The 18,440-nt window shown below is 38.6% G+C and overlaps 1 protein-coding gene across 1 annotated transcript in view; it reads left to right on the forward strand.

Annotated features, from left to right (window-relative positions):
* B4GALT1 (beta-1,4-galactosyltransferase 1) overlaps positions 1 to 17,259 on the forward strand; it is an 87,495-nt gene extending 70,236 nt beyond the window's left edge. The window contains exons 3-6 of the mRNA XM_036739410.1: positions 3,928 to 4,115; positions 6,216 to 6,338; positions 8,282 to 8,386; positions 8,730 to 17,259. Coding sequence (XP_036595305.1) covers positions 3,928 to 4,115; positions 6,216 to 6,338; positions 8,282 to 8,386; positions 8,730 to 8,862 — 549 coding nt within the window. The 3' untranslated portion in view covers positions 8,863 to 17,259. The remainder of the gene's footprint in view (positions 1 to 3,927; positions 4,116 to 6,215; positions 6,339 to 8,281; positions 8,387 to 8,729) is intronic.
* Positions 17,260 to 18,440: the final 1,181 nt, after the last annotated feature.

Here is an 18,440-nt window from a genome sequence, read left to right on the forward strand (position 1 = left end):
CATTTAAAAACATGGTTTTGAGTAGGGATCCATAGAATTCACCAGACTGACAAAAAGAGGTCTATGAACAAAAAAAAAAAAAAAGAGTAAGAACCCTTGGTGTAGTGGGAAGAGGGCTAGACTTAGAATCAGGAAGATCTGGGTTCACGTCCTACCTCTCATACTTACTAGCTGTGTGTCGGTAGGCAGGTTACCCACTGAGCCTCCTCGACTTTCCCATGCTATCCCTACCTTCCAGAGTTGTGGTGAAACTCAAAGCTCCAGTGAGCAAATTTAGGTTAAACTGTTTCACGAAACATAAAGTACCATATAAATGTTTTATTATTATTATTGCTACTACTACCACCATCACCACCACCACCATTACCTTCTACTGCACCTTATTCCACTTTTGGATCAATAACTCTTAATTGAGCAAATGTCATAATAATTTTTTTTAAAGGCACTTAGCGCAGTGCTTGGCATATAGCAGATGCTACATAAATGCTTGTTCCTTTTCTCCAAGTTTTTACTTACATGGAACCCAACTCTGTTCTTCTGAAACTTCTAATAATTCTTTATTTAGTCCTGCAGGGCCAAACAGAGCCACAAGTTCTAATTCCTTTTTCATTGAAAGCTCTTCAGTTCCTTTAAGACAATCTCCATCAGTACTGAGGCCTCTGTGCTAGAACAAAGGTTATTGCTGGCAGGAGAGGAACATGTGAAAACCATATTTCTGGGGGATACAGTTACTATGTCATATACTTTCTAAGCAAATAGCCCGGGATCCTAGTCCAAGGGGATGATAAAACCAATAGGCAACATACTGTCCAAGGGGACCTCCCCAGAGCCTCCGTTAGTGCTCAACACAGACTATTTATAGAGTCATTTCATCATAAGACTGATCAAAAGTGGGGGGGGGACATGAATGTTAATCTTGTGACCAGCTATCTGCTTTCTGCCCTCGTTCATTCTCTTTGATAGATGTACATGGACAAAGGTACCTGCTAGGTGCCCTGGCAATCACAGTAATCTGATTAGATTAAGCTAAAAGCTATAAATTAGGATGTTTCTTTTTAAAACTTAGTTTTGTTTTTCGGTTTCTCTTGCCTTTTTATCACCTTCATTTCTGAATGTCTCTGTTGCCTTCCATATCTAGCAAACCATTCTTTGTATTAAGGAATTTGGAAAAGAAGGTAGGAATATTCAGTTCAGCAAAACCAACCCAAATACTGAAACTATAATGTTTTAAAATACTGTATGTAAACATGAGTTATGAAAAAGTCATTGCTGTGAAAAAAAAAATCTGTATTTGCTTATTTGTATGGGTTGATTTCACACAAGTGGTCATGCTGGACACTGAATTCTGAATACTTTCTAATACTGACCAAAGGAATCCTTTGTTCTGGGGCTTAACTGTTGATTTTTAGAAAAGAGAATTTTTAGAAAAATGCTTTTACTTGTACACCTGGCACTGGAAAGTTTAATGAGTAATGTTTATCAACCTGTTTAACTAGGAATGATATCTTGTATTTGTGTAACACTTTATAGCTCATAAAACACTTGTAAACCTATTCTGTAATGGGGTTACATTGCGTCATAGGATTTAGAACTGGAAGGGACCTTAGATATCAACCCCTTCATTCGACTGAGAATGAAAATAAGTCCCAGGGAAACAGTGACTTAAAAAAAATAGATTATTATTGAAATATTTTGTTTTTATATTACCTGTATTTCCCTATCCCTCCCCTCAGGCATTCCCTATAATAAAGAATTTTTAAGAAGAGAAAAAAAAAGAAAAAATTAGCAAAAGACATCAATATCATGAAAAAAAAATCTGACACCATACACAGTATTCCATACCTGTGGATATCTCCCACACCCCTCTCTGCAAAGGAGTTGAGAGAGGTATCTCCTCATATCTTGTCTTTGAAGTCAAGTTTGTTCTTTGTAATTTCACAGCATTCATTTTCAGTTGTGTGGTAGCACTTGTCCTTCATATTTAATTGTTGTAGATGTTTTCCTGACTCATTACTCCACTTTGTATCAATTCATATAAGTCTTTCTATTTTTCTATATATTCATCATATTCATTTTTTCTTACAGAACAATAACATTCCATGACAGTCACATACCATGCTTTGTTTATCCTTTCCTCAGTAGATACTTGGTTTCTCATTCTTTGCTACCACAAAAAGCATTGCTATAAATATTTTGGGGCATACAGAGCCTTTCTTTCTGTCAGTGACCTTTCTGTATGTTCCTAGTGTGGAATCTCCCCTTCAGAGGCTATGGATGTTTTATTGTTTGCATAATTCCAAATTGCTTTCCAGAATGGCCGTGCCAGCTCACAGCTCTACCTGTAATGACTGAGTTAGTGTGCCTGACTTTCTACAGCCCCTCCAGCATTGACTAGTCCTGTCTTGTCATCTTTGCCAATTTGCTGAGTGTGTGGTGTAACCTCAGAGTTGTTTTGATTTTCATTGCTCTTATTAGCTATTTGGAGCATTCTTTGAAATGTTAATATTGCAATTCTTCTTTTGAGAACTGTTCATATCATTGACCACCTGTGACTTATATTGTTTAATTTAAATTTAGAAAACCAATAATAACTCACATTTGTAAAGGTATAAACCTGGGTTATTTTATTTGACGCTCATTAAGGTGAATGTTGTTTACTATCCCAGTTTTCCAGATTAAAAAAAGGAGAGTTTAGTGAATTAAGTGGCTCATCCATGGTCATATGGCAAATAAGTATCTGAGTCAAGATTCAAACTCAGGTCTTCCCAAATCTAAGTCCAGTACCATGCCCTACCAAGGTAGGGGACAATCTGGTCCCACAAAGCAAAGAAAGAAATTATTTAAATTGCAAGCAATCTTATTTTTTCTAACATTATTACGAAAGAGGTTATATTGACCTTTACACTTAAGGAAGTTTCCATAAGTTTATCTGACATTTTTGTAATATCAGGAAGGACAGTAATCTACCATGTCATTGAGTTTTTTTTCAAGTATCTCATTCAAGCCTATGGAGAGGTTTTCCTGGAAAAACCCAATGACTTTGTGCTGTCTGAGAATTAAAACCCATCCATAACAGTCCCTCTTTAGCAAATATCAAGGGATTCAAGAATCCTAAGGCAACCTTTTAAATGCCATCTCTATACCCTAGCACTTTGTGAAACAGGGGAACAGGGGGAGCAGCTGCTGGGGTTTGTCCTAATGGTTTAAAGATAAAGAGGCTGGATAATATGATGTAGCATGAGTTATTTTGGCAGTTTACATATTTGTTCAGTTATATCAAGAGTGAGTCATATCAAATAACTGACCAAATAAAAACTTTAGGAGTTTAGGCTATTGTATATAACTGGATTGTGACTGATCTATTCCAGTATTAGCTCCATTTGAGAAGCTAGTAGCATCCTTTTGTTAGCAGATGTTCAGGGGCTTCTCCCCCCCTTTTTTAAACTAGCTTTTTCTCACATTGAGACTAATGTGCTTTGTTCTTAGTAGTTTTCTGGAGTTGTTTGGTAGCATTTGCTGAAGGCATACATAGAAGGACCATTACATCCTCACCATGCTTTTTTATATCTCAAATTTAATTTTTAAGACTTCCGCCCAGCGCCATTATAGAGTAAATGTTCAGTTGTGATTGCTACTAGGGCAGAATCATAATCCTTAGATCAATAGAATAAAGATAGTTTTATAACATTTTACCAAAACCGTTTGCAACATGCAAAGCAGTCAGCACCGGATGATAGAACAGCAGGTGTGCATCATTAGTCTCTCCTGTGAGTTGTCCTGCCATTCTGTAGTAAAGATACACAGGTAAGTATACTATTATTAGCCAGAGGTGAATGGATTAGAAAACCAATAAGATAGGCCCATGCTGGTGATTGTCCCAGGGAGTTTTTGTTTCTTTAATGATTGCTTGTTTATTTTTAAACTTAGGATGGTGAAGAAACATTCAATCGTGCTAAGCTTCTGAATGTAGGCTTTCAAGAAGCCTTGAAAGAATATGACTATGACTGCTTTGTATTTAGTGATGTAGATCTGATACCTATGGATGACAGGAACACTTACAGGTGTTTTGAGCAGCCCCGGCACCTCTCTGTGTCAATGGATAAATTTGGATTTAGGTAAGATATCCCTCAGGTAAAAATGGCTGAATTGTATTCATTTGTCTTCCCATCTTATAGCATGTTTAAGAATGTCATTATGCTTATTATAATGACCAAGGAAGGAGATGAGAAGGGTGGAATATTACCTCCTCTGTCAGACACAGGTCCCTGTTATCATTGATTGGACAATTTCCTGAAGGAGAGATTAATATTATTTCTTTATTTACTAAAATGCGTATCTGTAAAAGCAGGGTATTTTAAAAACTATTTTGAAAAGCCCAACATTTCCTTAAATCTAGTAGTAAATTACCTTAGTTAAATCCAATAAGAAAGAAAATAAAGTCTTATATGAAATTGCATCATACTATTAAGTTTCCCTCCAATCAATTATTATGAAAGGGGAATGAAGTCCAGAAATGCCATCCATATGAACATGAAGACTTTTTATTGTTGAAATGCTTTGTAGTGTTTGTGGTAATTATTTTATTTCATCATTTTAAATGGGTTCCAGGTTTACTAATATGTTCTTGTTCCCTTCCTCCTCCATTATAAGTACACAGAAATTTATTGAGAATCCATTTTTAAGTTTTTCTGCAAATAATTTCCCCATGCTTGTCTTGTTCATAGATTGGGGTGTTTTTTTTTTAACAGTAACTATGACGGTCAATAATATTCCTCTAGACTTTTGAAAAAGTCAGTCAATTTCACAGCTAGAGGTAAAATAGCCTTATTAGATGATGTTTTTTGGAATATAGTTTGGTAGAAAAAACACTGAACTTGAAGGCCCAGTATTGATGCTTAAGATCATAGGTTCATAGTTTTAGACCTGGAATGAACCCAAGAAGCCATCCAGTTTGACTCCTATATTTTATAGATTGAGGCCCGAGAGACTAAGCTTTAAATCTGTGATAATAGTCATGGCACTTGACTTCTGAGCTTCAGTTTCCTTATCTGTGAAATAGTGATGATACTTGGCAAAGCTTATGATCGTGAAGGAAACATTCAAGTAAAAGTATTAAATGTAGTTTTAAAAAAAGATTTCATTTAGTGAAATTCTATTTTAGGTATGTGTTCTTTTTTCTCTTTAGTTTTTATACTTTTCTTTAAATTCTCTCTCCCCCTCTCTCCCCGCCCCCTTCCTCCCTCCCTCCCCCTCCTCCTCTTCCTTCCTCCCTCATTCTCTCTCCTTTCTCCCTCACTCTCCTTTCTCTCCTTTTCTGCAGTGAAACTGTCTTTCTACCCAGTCAGGACTTTGTGTCCAATAGAGTCACATAGCCACAGGCCTTGAAGGTGTCCTAAAAAGGTCTTCTAAAATACTATCCCTTGGTTTGAGAGGATAAATTCTTAGAAGGTCAGATGGGCATCTTCTAAAAGATTTATGATAAAAGGAGCTAATGCAACCTCCTTTGGCCACTTAATTTTTGTAGTCAAGAAAAAGCTTAGCCAACCCAACAAAGATATACAATAAAAAAATTATTAAAAATGTAGAAACCAATTGGTGTAGTGGGTAAAAGGGCTGGCTTTGAAATAAGATAAGGTTCAAATCTCACCTCTGATAGACAGTTATATGGCCTAGCAGTTAGTTACTTAACCCTCAGTACCCTCCAGGCATTTCACTAATACTTTTAAGTTGCATTGGTAGAAGTTAAGATGCCCCATCCTGGATTTCCTTGCACCAATGAAATCACAGGTTGCATCTCCTCTCCCTACCCCCAAGTTTTTTCATTTTTTATGAGGTTTCTTTTGGGGGGGAGGGTGTTAGCCCTGAATCTCCCTCCCAACCCCCTCATCCTCACTTAAGAGACTTTGAGAAGTAATCCTAGATCCATTGGAGTAGGACCTCATGGACAATAACTTCATACTTCTAGATACCCTAGGAAAATAGAAACCTAGAGAGATAGGTAGATCCCTGAATCTTGGAGTGAGGGAAAAGTGGGTTTATGTCCCACCTCAACCACTAACTCTAGAAAAAACCTTTCATTAAGTTTCTTCAAAAGTTACCTTTTCTAAAGGTAAGTATAATATGATTTGACATATGAATTACTGATCACCTAAGTCTCTTTCCGAGATGTAAAGTCAGTTGTACTAATACTCTATTTACTTCTTTCTCCCCTCTAGCTTACCTTATAACCAGTATTTTGGCGGTGTCTCTGCTTTAAGTAAAGAACAATTCCTCAAAATAAATGGATTTCCTAATAACTATTGGGGTTGGGGAGGTGAAGATGATGATATTTATAACAGGTAAATATTTGTTCAAATTCTATGTGCAGATGACCACGAAAAAGTCTCTGCCACCCAGTGCATTTCTTGCTTCATGTGGTCATTTCCAAATTTTGGATCTCCTGTGCTTACATTTTTTTAAGTTATTATACTATCAATTATTATAAACTTAAAAAAGAAACAATCAAATAAGTATACAAAACAAAGGGCAAAATCTTACCCAAATTCCCTAACTTTTAATGAAGCAGAACCAGAAGAGCTAACAAATAATAGACCAAGCAAATAAATGCTTTTCAAACTTCGTCTACTTCTAGACTCATCAGAAACTCAACCATCTTTAGCCCAATTTTCTTTAACAAAAAATTATAGTTGTGTGTATACAGTGCTGAGAACAATCTTCATCAGCTTTATCTTTCAATATTTCCTCGTGTTTCAAATGTATCATTTTTATGACATCATGAAATTCCATTCTGTTAATTGATCGTAATTTATTCAGCTATCCTCCAATTTTTAATTGTGGAAAATAAAGCAACTGTGGATATTTCTGTTCAAGTAGGTCCTTTTTCTCTTTTAATCCTATTTTCAAATAGAATCCTGGCAATGAAATTCTTAGATCAAAAGGCATCATTCATTTTGTGATATTATTGGATACTGATTTCCAAAACATTTGCTTCAGTCTCTAGTCCTACTAACAATGTAGTGCTAATGTATGTGCTAATGAAAATTACCTTTGTCTATAAAATCCAAATCTATTTTGATAACAATTTCCAAAATGTTAAATAGAAGGTATTTTAAATGGGCTTAAAAAACATTACTCATATCATGGTAAAAGCTCATCATAAGCATCTCTTTATGTGTCCCACATACACACACAGAAACACACATGTAATTTAGATTTAACTTGTCATCCTCAGTCATACAGTGAATCACAGTTTGTGTGTGTGTCTGTCTGTCTGTCTGTCTATCTCTTGTGTCTGTGTCTATCTGTAATAAAATCCAAACTTTTTGAATGCCAGGGCATTCAAGGGTTCCTGCAATTTGCCTCCAACCTATACTGCCAACCTTATCTCATAGTGCTCCCCGCTCATGCTTTATGCCCCAGCCACAGCCACATTAGAATCTTTGCCATCTCCTATTGTATACTGTCTTTTTTCCCATTTTCTCTATCTTTACTAACACTCCCCTATGGCTAGAATTATCATCTTCATGGTCCCAACATCTGCCTATTGAAATCCTGCCCATCTTTCAAGGTACAGCTTAAATACCATCCCTTTCATGAATTAATCCTTTGCCGATTCAGCTAAAAGTAACCTCTCCTTCTTGTGAATTCTCATACCACTTTATAAATCTCTTGGGCACGTTTTGTTTTGCAATGTTGGTTTTTGTTTACCTTTCTTATATGCCTTATTTTTTTGTGCGTCTCCTACAGCATATAGTGCAGTGCTCTATGCACATAATAGATGCCGAATAAACATCCCTTGAATGAATCTTGAATTCCAAGAAACCATGAGTAATTGCTAAATGTGTTGTAGCTTTGTAGGGAGAGTTACGATAGAAATAGGAAGAATTAACGAAAAAGAGAGTTTGTGTATGACATCCTAGATCACACAGAGAGTCACAGTGCTTCATGAGTTAAAGGGAAAACTTTTATATTTAAAATAAAAACAGTAGTATTTCAACTCAAGGCATGAAGTGCCTCTTGGCAAGGGGAGAAAAGAGTTTTCATTGGTCACACTAAGTTCAATCATCTTCCCATTTGATGAATTAATGTTACTCCAAAATATTGAACTTCAGTTTGGGTTAAGTAATTGTTAGGATACTTATTTGATACTGTTCTAGAAAAGGAGTACTTAGCAAGTCACTGCACCATGCTAACCAATATTTAAGAAAAATATTATAAATTATGCTTAAATTGTTTGTTACTTCCTCATGAGAATGACTGTCCTCTTTTTTAACTCTTACAGATTAGTTTATAAAGGCATGTCTATATCACGCCCAAATGCTATCATTGGAAAATGTCGGATGATCCGCCATTCAAGAGACCAAAAGAATGAGCCCAATCCACAAAGGTGTGTTCTTAGTTTTCAGTTCCTTTCTCTAGATGATTTAAAGTGATGACTTTTAAGCATTCAAGAGCTGGTTATTTGGGAAGAGAGTGGGAGGAGGAGTAGACACCTTGACAGTTTGGTATGTTCATGACTTGAGGTTACTCTCTCCTCTGATATTTTTGTTTTGGCCTGTCCTGGGAATTGAGAATACCTTCCCTCTAGTTCTAGCTAGATTAATTCAAACACTGGCTCCTGGAGGTCATTCCAAGCATAAGGAAATGAGGGAAGGGAAAGGGGAAGGAAGAGTTTGATAGCTCTTCTTACAGTTGGATTTTGACACCATTGCTTGTTTTTCTGTTTACAGATTTGACAGAATTGCGCACACTAGGCAGACCATGAACTCTGATGGTTTGAACTCACTTAGGTACCAACTTTTGGAAATTCAGAAATACCCTCTGTATACCAAAATCACAGTGGATATTGGGTCACCAAGTTAGCATCTCAGTGAGCCCAATAAAAGACAACAATCAAGGACCTATGTGGACTCTCTTTGTAAACTTGCTGGATTTTTTTCAATTTTTGCCTTTTGTTTTACTACAATCAGAATGAACAGGAATGCCTCATGTAATTATTCAAAAAACTTTTCCAAATCACTAGGACGAGTGGGACTTCTTGCCCCCAACTTGACTCAGCACACGACTTTTCTAGCTGTAAGTTTTAGAGACTGTATATAAGCATTGTTGATTATTTATACCCTTGTTGGAGACTATCTGATTATGGTTCTTAACAGCTTACCCTACAATAAGTTGATGGTTGTGAACAGCTAAAAATCACTGCGTTCTAGCTTCAGTGATTGATGGTTAATTCCCAAGGATCAATCTGCCAAATTTTCATGTGATATATAAGAATTTTGCTTTAAATTTGTTGTAATATTTAATTTTATGATGAAGGACTGGAAAATGCTGCTAAAATTGGTTTACAAGTTTACACTTTGGGAAATCAGTTACCAGGTCCCAACCAGCTAGTAAGGGCTGTGGCCCTTTAAGAACCAAAGGAAATATTAGAAAAAGTCCCCATGGGGCTGCTGCAAAGCCCTTCCTTGTTACAGTTCCTACCTTAGTCTTAGTTGGCATCATCTGTAATTTTCCTGTCATCCTGTCATAGACCTGACTCTAACCTCTGCCTTCCTCATTACTGACTCTTCCTCATGCTCATTCCTTTCCTGTTTTCCTTCCTCTGCTGCTGTGATCTTAGGTCTCTGGCTTCCAAATTGTGCCTTGACTGAATCTGCTTGGCTGGCCTTGTCAGATTGGTCTCTTGTACCTTCTCCCACTATGAGTGGATTCACTAGTACTTGACTTAAACATTGGTCTTTTTCTTGCTTGTGCCACAAGCAAGCCTAGTTGACTCAACAGTTCCAAATGGGTCTTTGTTGCCCTCTATTGGCACCAGTGAAACCTGTCTGTCCCAGAGCTCCACCATGGTTTATCATAGATAGACTGGTCATTGCTTAGTGCTATGGAGGCTCTCACAGCTTCTCTACATATATTACAGTCCTGAAAATGGGAGAATTCTAACTGTTAGTGGTCTGATTTGAGGACAAATTCACCCTTCAGTCTGAGTTGTGGTCTTTGCCAAAGAGTCTTGAGGTTCTCAAATTCCAAGTTCACATATCCACCCAGTCTGCATATCCCCCCACCCCAGCCCACTAGCCTCCTAAACCAATGTTCTCTCTGAAAACTTGAACAGGAGGACTGAGGAACTTTCCAATTTTTTAAAGCTTTACTGTAGCTATTCATGCACCTCTTAACACATGAACTTTTCCATAAACTGTCTCTAAGTGGGATTCTCCTCAACTGCCTTATTCATCTACTGTCACTGGATGGTTGTTTTCTGCCTGTCTCTGAATCCATTCAGTTTCTTTATCAGTGAGCGTAGTCTACGGTTCGACCAGCCTAGAGACTTATCCACAAGAGGAGCTGACTGCCAATCCATCAGTCCAGCAGCTACAGAAAGAGTGAGGTTCATTATGGAAGTTGTTCCAGACAGCCCTTTGCTTGTTAAGCTAACATCTAAATTGAAATTAAACTGCTCTAGCTGGCCGGTGACACAGAAAACCTGGTTGACCCCACTCAGCATGCTCAGGTAGAGCTGGCCCATATTTATCATACCTCATTGATCAATGTTTCTAACAAGAGAGGCAATTCAGCTCTTGCCTAGATTTTCTTCAACCTACTATTTACACCAGAGCTTCCTGTTCTTTTCTACTTTGCTGCTTCCTTCCTTACTGTAGAAAGTCTGTATTGGGTAGGATCCATTCCTAGAGAATAGACCTAAGGGTTAAAGGAAGATCCCTTGCTTCTTTTGTGAGACAGAGTGTCCATTGTGCTATGAACAGCCCTCTCCAAGTACAAGAGGAAACCTCAAAGGAAAGAACACATGTTAAGTAGAATCCAATGGAGCCTCTCCTCAAGTCCCATCTTTTTCCCACTAAGTACGCCCTTTATATTCAGCTACCTGACAAAAAGAGGTTCTCCTCCCAAGCCTTTGCTTTGCCTAAACTCTAAACCAGCAAGAGCAGCTTCTCAATTTGCCCCAGATCCATCTCCTTGGTAAGAGAGGCCATTCACACGTGGCCTTTGGTGTCTAGGACAATTTCTCAGAAAATGGAGACCCTTCGACTTCGTCTTAGGGTTTACTGAGGGACCCAAATAGTCGATGTCATCTTGAGGCCATGCTGTGCTAGGAATTCATTTAACTGTCTAGGACACTTCCTGGACTATATTGTTGTGTTCATGGGGGAAGCAATATAATAGTCCTTCCTAACCAAGCCTGTAAATGCCATTGTGATATGAGATAAATGCCCTCTCCTCTAGTTCCATACTTGCTTTTCTAGCTCAGACACATCTGAGTTTTTCAAAACTGAGACTGTGGAAGACTTCCATATTGTTTCTAAGGGAGGAAAAGGAGCTGAAAACTACCTTACAGAAGAATTCGATTTGACTATAAAATGTGTGGTCAAACTGCCTGTGGCCTTTGGAGGGTCTCTTCCAGCCACTTGATTAACTTTATTTTCTTAAATGTTATTAGACTTACAGAGAGCATTATCTTAGCTGCATAACATTGAAACTTATTTCCAAGACTCAGTCCATCAAGCACACCATTTCATCTGGACTTCTTGTCTTATTTTTTGGCAAAATATAAGTTTTTAAAAATTTCAAAAATGTGGTTTTGATAAGGAAAGACTTTTACCACAGAATCTTGCCTGAAGGTCATGTTGGCTTGTTCAAAACTATCCACATGGTCAAGTGGGACTTCTAGTGGTCATAAGCCTGTTCAGCACAGAGTCCTAAAATATGAGAGTTGGAAGGGACCTCATACATAGCTAAATTCATACATGAGGGCACTGTCCTGGAGTCAGGAGGACCCATATTCAAATGTGGCCCCAGGCACTTACTAGCTGTGTGACCCTGGGCAAGTCACTTAACGTCAATTGCCTCCCCCCCACCAAAAAAAATTTTTAAAAAATACCCAACTCATTCATTAAAGGAATCCTCACTGTATCGAACAAGTGGTCATCCAGCCTCACCTCGAAGACCTTCAAGGAGGGGGCAACTACCACTTCTCAAGGCATCCTACCTATTCCACTTTTAGACTACTCTCATTGTTAAGAAGTTTTTCCTGACATCAAACCTAAATTTGCCTAGGTAGCTTCTACCCTTTGCTGTTAGTTTAGTCTTCTGGGACCAAGCAACATAATGTGATCCCCTTTGCACAGGATAATCCTTCATGTATTTGAAGTCACATGTTGTGTCACCCCTAAGTCTCCTCCAGGTTAAACATGCCCAGTTCTTTAAACTGCTCTTCGTATGACATGTCCTCAAGATCCTTCACTATCCTGATTGCCTTCCTCTGGACACTCTCTGATTTATCGATGTTGTTCTTGAACTAAAGCGCAAGACTCCAGATGAGATCCAGTGAGGGCAGAGTATAGTGGAACTGTCCATCTTCTTGTTCCTGCAAGGTATGCTCCTCTTAATGCAGCCCGTAAGTGCATTAGCTCTTTTTCTCTACTGACTCATTAAGTTTAGAATTCAAGAAGACCCTGCATCTGTTTCAGGACAGCTGCTGTCTATACCCATGGCTTTCCCACCTTGTACTTTGGAAATTGTTTTTTTTTTTTAAATCCAAGTGCAAAACTTCACATTTATCCCTGTTGACTTTCATCTTACGCTATTTGCCAAAGATTGAACTAGGAAACCCCACAGGGTTCTATCTCTGTTTGCTATCAAGCCTCCTTTCCTTTTCCTCCAGTCCATAAGCCATAGCATCCTTAAGTCTTATGATGAGTCCTTTTTCTTCTTTTTAAAAAATTAATCTTCAGAGCTATGGTGCCACCGCTGTAGTGTTGGCCACCCTTTCAAAAAGAGCCTGATTTTCTGCCTGCTCCAGCCTTTTTCTACTTTCCCTATAGCTTGAATTTTCCTTAGCTATAGCTTTTGATCAAGTGGTCTCCCTACACATTTCATCTTACTGCAGTCCCTAGTTCATCTTATCTTTTAATACCCTGTCCATAGCTTTGCAGGCAAAAACTATACTTTTCCTTTGCTCACTATAATCAAGAACTGATGAAAAGATTGTGCTGTTTACACATTATAATAATACTTGGACAATTATACCTCCTGCCACCAGGACAAGTGGTGGGTGTGGCTTCCCCAGGATTGACTTTTTTTTTTACTACATAATCACTATTCACGTCCTCACTCAAAACACCTCGTTCCACCCCAAGTATGACTTTGACCCCTCTTCCATAATTTCTCTCTGCCCTTTCTCCATAGTCTATAATTACTTGGGGGGACTAGAGGCTGTTCAGACTAACTCTCAGACTACCTTTCAGTAGACAGAGGTAGACTATAAATAGCATATAAATTATGGAGGTGTCCTCGCAAGTGGAGGACCAGGCATAGCTCAGTACCCACAACCTGTATTCAGTGTGTCCTTTCTCAAAACACTGAATTATTCTCCATAGTCTGGATGATGAAACAGTTGGGCTTTCTCTTCTAGCTCCCACCCTTCTCCTACCATTCTTCCACCTAGCATTACTATTTCATCTACACCCCTATTGCTGTGGATTTTAGGGGCAAGCAAAGTTTGTGATAATAGACCATCCTTGACATAACCAGTATAGCAGCTAGCACTACATGCTGGGTAGAAAGAACTGGGAACTGACTGCATACTGGGTTACTCTTGACCACTGAAGGCAAAGACAGTCTTAATAGGGTTCCCCTGCCAAGCTCAAGTCTTAGGGGGCCAAGTATAAGAAGGGCCAAGATCCCTTAAGAACCAAAGAAATAAAATCTGCCAGTCTCATTAAAAGGTGCTCAATTCTGCTGATTCTCATATATCTGCACTTTGCCTCTAACCAGCTGTCTTGGCTCTTTTTTGTCCATCTCCTTTCTTTAGCTCTGACCTCTGGCCTATTCCTTACTCATATTGTCTATCTTACCCTCTTCTGTCTTTGTTTTAGCCAGTGTTCCTTCTGTCTACATTGCCTATTCCATTTGTAAGTACTGCTTTGCTTGTGAATTGAACCTACTTTCCTCTTAAAAGTCCTATTGGCTTTATTGAGCTACTTTCTTGCTCCCTCGCCAACTCTTGTTGGATCCCCTATACTTGACCTTTGTGCTTCCCCCTGTATTCCTAAGGGGCACTGGGCTTATTCCCTGCCCTTCTAGAAGAAGCCTCTACCACACTGATTGTACCAGAAAAACCTATGAATCTCCCTTCTGCTCGCCTTTAGTTAGATGTATCTGTACCAGAGCTGTACCCCTCAGGAGATGCTATGAGTCTTTTCTTTGACTGCATTGTAGGTGATACATTTTGTTTCACATATAACAAAACCGAAACTTTATGGAGAATGAGTGCAATTTAAATACCCTGTTCAGTTTGCTTTTCAAGGAATATTTGTTTTAAGGTTTAACTCAACTACAGCAATTACTGTAGTATTAGATATTTTTTGTCTCCCCCAAATTTTAATTCTGAGAGATTTTAGCCCTCAGAGCAAATAAATGTTGGTTGCTAGATCGTTCAGTGCTCAGTCTCTAAATTGCCTTATTTCTTTAAGGACTGATAAATATGTTTTCATGGCAGTTTGTATTGTTTAAAATTAATAAATCGGGTTGTAATTGTGGGATAAAGTGATCTGTTTTGATTCAGGTTTTACACAGATGTTTAGTATTCTTTAGATCATGAAGAAGATTCGCTCTTCTGGTAGTGTGACATAAACTTGAATTTCCTATATACACTTTAATTGTAATGTTTTAAATGTCATTGAGGTTAAGAGTTGTTGGGGCAAAAATATGTGTATGCTGTATTCAGTATTAATGCCTTTTCATTTTACTGAGAGAAAAGATAACTTAAAAACCTTTCAAATGAGGCTGTGGAATGTCTCATTTGTTATACCCACATGTTTGGTTTGCTGGGCATATTGGAGAGTCATCTGTCTTCCCTTGGATAGGACCACCTGCTAAACCTCTGAGACAGAGACTTCCCTTTTGAGAGTAAGACATAGAAAGGTCAAAGAGACAGCATTTTTTTTTCTTTGGGAAATCACTTCTTAATTATGAAGTAAAAACTTACCTGGGCAGACACTGTCCTGAGATAGTGTAGAAGCCAAGCTGACTGGAGTGCCCTGTTCCATTACAAATGCAGGTGGTAATGCTGTTTTCAGTATATATCCCTAGACTTCTCTATAGCCCTTAAGGACTCTTAGGGTCTATCTTGTCTAGGAATAAGCTTATGGCACTGGAATCCCCAGGTATCTACTAAGGCAGTGTCTGTGTCAGCCCCTAGCAGACCAATCCACCTTTTTCTTGTTTCTCGTACTCTTCTCCCTCCAACTTCTCTCTTCCCTTGTCATTTTCCTTTCCGTCACGTTGTTCCCCTCTCCTTGGCATTCAGTTTTTCCTTCCCACCACCTACCTGTTTCCTGAAGATTGCTGATGGCTTCTTTTGTCCATGCAGCATGTCCCTTCTCACAAACTCTAGCCCAGGCTTAACTCAGGTGCCTAAAACTTTCTCCACAACTCAAGTTTTTCTACAGTGGCTTTCATAATGATGTAAATAATAATCTGTAATCCAGTAACCCACAGTTGTAGTTGCCTGGTGCAGGGGCGGGCGGGGGGTGGGGGGCGGAGAACACTGGTTTTGGGATTCCAGCATGCCAGCTCTCCATGCGATGTGACCTATAAGGCAAGTCATTGGAGCCTTACTTTTCTCTTTGTAAAATAGATACCTACCTTACCTACCTCACAGGGTTGTTGTGAGGGTCAAGTGAGATAATTGTATGTTAATCACTCTGTAAGCCTTATTAGCACTATGCTGTTACTTAAACCTGTTCCTTGGGATCTTAGCACATCAGAACAGGAGGTGAAATGAGAAAATTTCCACCCAGAAACCCCTGAATATTCAGCCTGAGCTAAGACTGGTTAAACTGACTAGATTCAAAAGTATAATAGTTGTCCAAAGCCTAACTCTACAGCCGAGGCCTAGGTGTCAGGAGATCCAGGTTCTAGACCAACTCTGTTATTTACTCACCGTGTGACCTTAGAACACTAGCCTTAAATGTTCCTATGTAAAATGAGGCCTATGGTCTTTAATGTCCCTCCCATCTCCCACATTCTAGCCTTCCAACTTGCGCATATGCTGTGGTGGCTGAACAGAGGACAACCACTGGAAATCTTGATATACCTGGAAAACCGAAGACTGTTTTCCTCTTTTACAAATGTAGCAACTGCCTGGCCCCCAAATACCGGTGGATACCCCACTCCGGTCTCTTAAATCATAGCTGTGGCTCTCACTTCCCAAATTCCCACTAATTTTTTTTAACCTCTTTCCCCCCCAGGAAATGTTTTTGTTTTTTGTTTTTTAAAATCTGTTTTCTACTACCACAACAGCTATGCAATGCAAAGAAATTGTCCTATGACATTTTTAATCCTAATGGCTGTGTTTTCAGAGCCAAAACTGCTTTCCATAAGAACATAACTTTGAGAGAGAGGGTGATGCAAATCTTAAGAATTCATGGTCTCTCTTTCCCAGGTCACATCATGACCAGGGTTATTTTACAAAGTGCCTTTAAAAAAAAAGGGAGCAAAAACCCAGAATAGCAACTTCTTTGGTGCCTATTTTAATTTAAATACCAAATCCTAAAACCTCATCCACACACTGTTTCATGTCACTTTCAAACATTTGGGTGTGTGGATCATTCTCTGCACAAGGGAAAACACATCTTTCCAGTCCTTCCCCGTTTCCCGGCCTTCTAGGGATTCTTTAGCAGAGTTAGCTATTGCTGAATGTTCATGGGATGCATCTGTCAGACTGTGAAATTTCCATCGGACTCCACCAGTCCATGAAATGCAGTCATTGTTCTCTCTCTGGGATCTTTCAGGGTCTAGTTTTTTATGAGCATTTTTTTTATCCAGAAGTGAATTGTGACTGTGAAATTATCATTTGTGTTTCCCTGTTCCATTGCTGGTCTTTAGGAAAACTATTGAAAAGTACACACAACATAATTTCAGCATAAAAGAAAGTACAGGTGCCTGGTTTTTCTTGAGCTTGTACTCAGAGTTAGGTATGTTATGCTATGACTTTGAACCGTAAACATTACAGTAGGTTGTTACGGGGTCATTTGGTTTGTCTTCGAATCCTAATTCTGCTTTGCACTTTTTTTGTTAACTTTTGTGTGTGTGCACATGTATATGTGTGTATATATATACAATTGTAAGAGCTGGGAGAATGGGTATTCCAGCCTTGATATTCATAACAGATGAGAACTGTATTTTTTTTTTGCCTTTAAATTCATTAATGACTTGAATAAATGAGCTTATCTTTATAAATTTTTGTGTGTGGTCTTAATTTATTATTATCATTTTTTTTGCCAGACATGAGTTTGATGCCTTTCTGGTACCAGCTTTCATAACAGCTAACATTTTTATAGAGCTTACTATGTGCTAGGCACTGTGCTAAGGTGCTATGAGAATAATCAAAAATAATCATAATAGTTAACATTTATATAGTGATTACAATGTATATTTTATATCCATTGTATACATTGTATAAATATGCAATTTACAGTTATCATCTCATTTTATCCTTATAACAACCCTGGAAGGTAGGTGCTGTTATTATCCCCATTTACAGATAAGAAAACTGAGGTAAACAGAGGTTAAGTGACTTGCCCAGGGTCACACAGTGTTCAAGGCTGGATTTGAACTTGGGTCTTCATGACTTCAGGCCCAGCCCTCTATCCACTGCACCACCTAGCTGCTTAAGGAAATAATTAGTCGCATACAGATCATCCTGTCAGTTGTGTATCCTAGACTCTCAACCAGCCTAAAGCCTGGCATGCATAATGAATAGGGAGCATAACGAGTCTGTGCCATATTTAAAAAGCCTAGGAAACGTGCTAAGTATACAGCAAGAGCTGAAAACCATAACCTTTATATAGCATTTCGAAGTTTACAAAGTGCTCTACAAGCATCTCATTTGGTCCTCACAGTAACCCTGGGAAGGAGGAGCTCTTGTTACCCCCATTTTGCAAATGAGGAAACTGAGGTAGGCAGGGTAAATGATTCCTTTGCCCAGGATCACACAAGCTGATATGTATCTGTGGACAGATTTAAAACCTGGTCTTCTTGACTCTAGGTCTAAGTGTTCTATCCACAACGCTGCCTAGACAATGCCCAGCTCTAGGGTGGAATATCAGTGCAGAAATATCAGTGAACTGCTTTTGAAAAGGGGCCCCTCCCATCTTTCACATTCCGTCCAGCCTTCCAATTTGCCCATCTGCTGTCAGTGGCTGACCAGAGAACTACTAAAAATGACCGATAAACATAGGCACTCTCACCAAAATTAAGAAAAAAATAGTCAACCTAATTATGCTAATATTTCCTTCACAGTGGCATGTTTATAAAGCTTGTACATGTGTTAGTGAATGGCCTCTACTCCCAGAAGGTAGGGGAGGATAAGAATTAGGTGAGAGAAAGTGGAAGAGGCTAGTGGGTGGAGTAAAGGAGAT

The sequence above is a fragment of the Trichosurus vulpecula genome, chromosome 1 (assembly GCF_011100635.1).
Source record: "Trichosurus vulpecula isolate mTriVul1 chromosome 1, mTriVul1.pri, whole genome shotgun sequence".
Lineage (NCBI taxonomy): Eukaryota > Metazoa > Chordata > Mammalia > Diprotodontia > Phalangeridae > Trichosurus > Trichosurus vulpecula.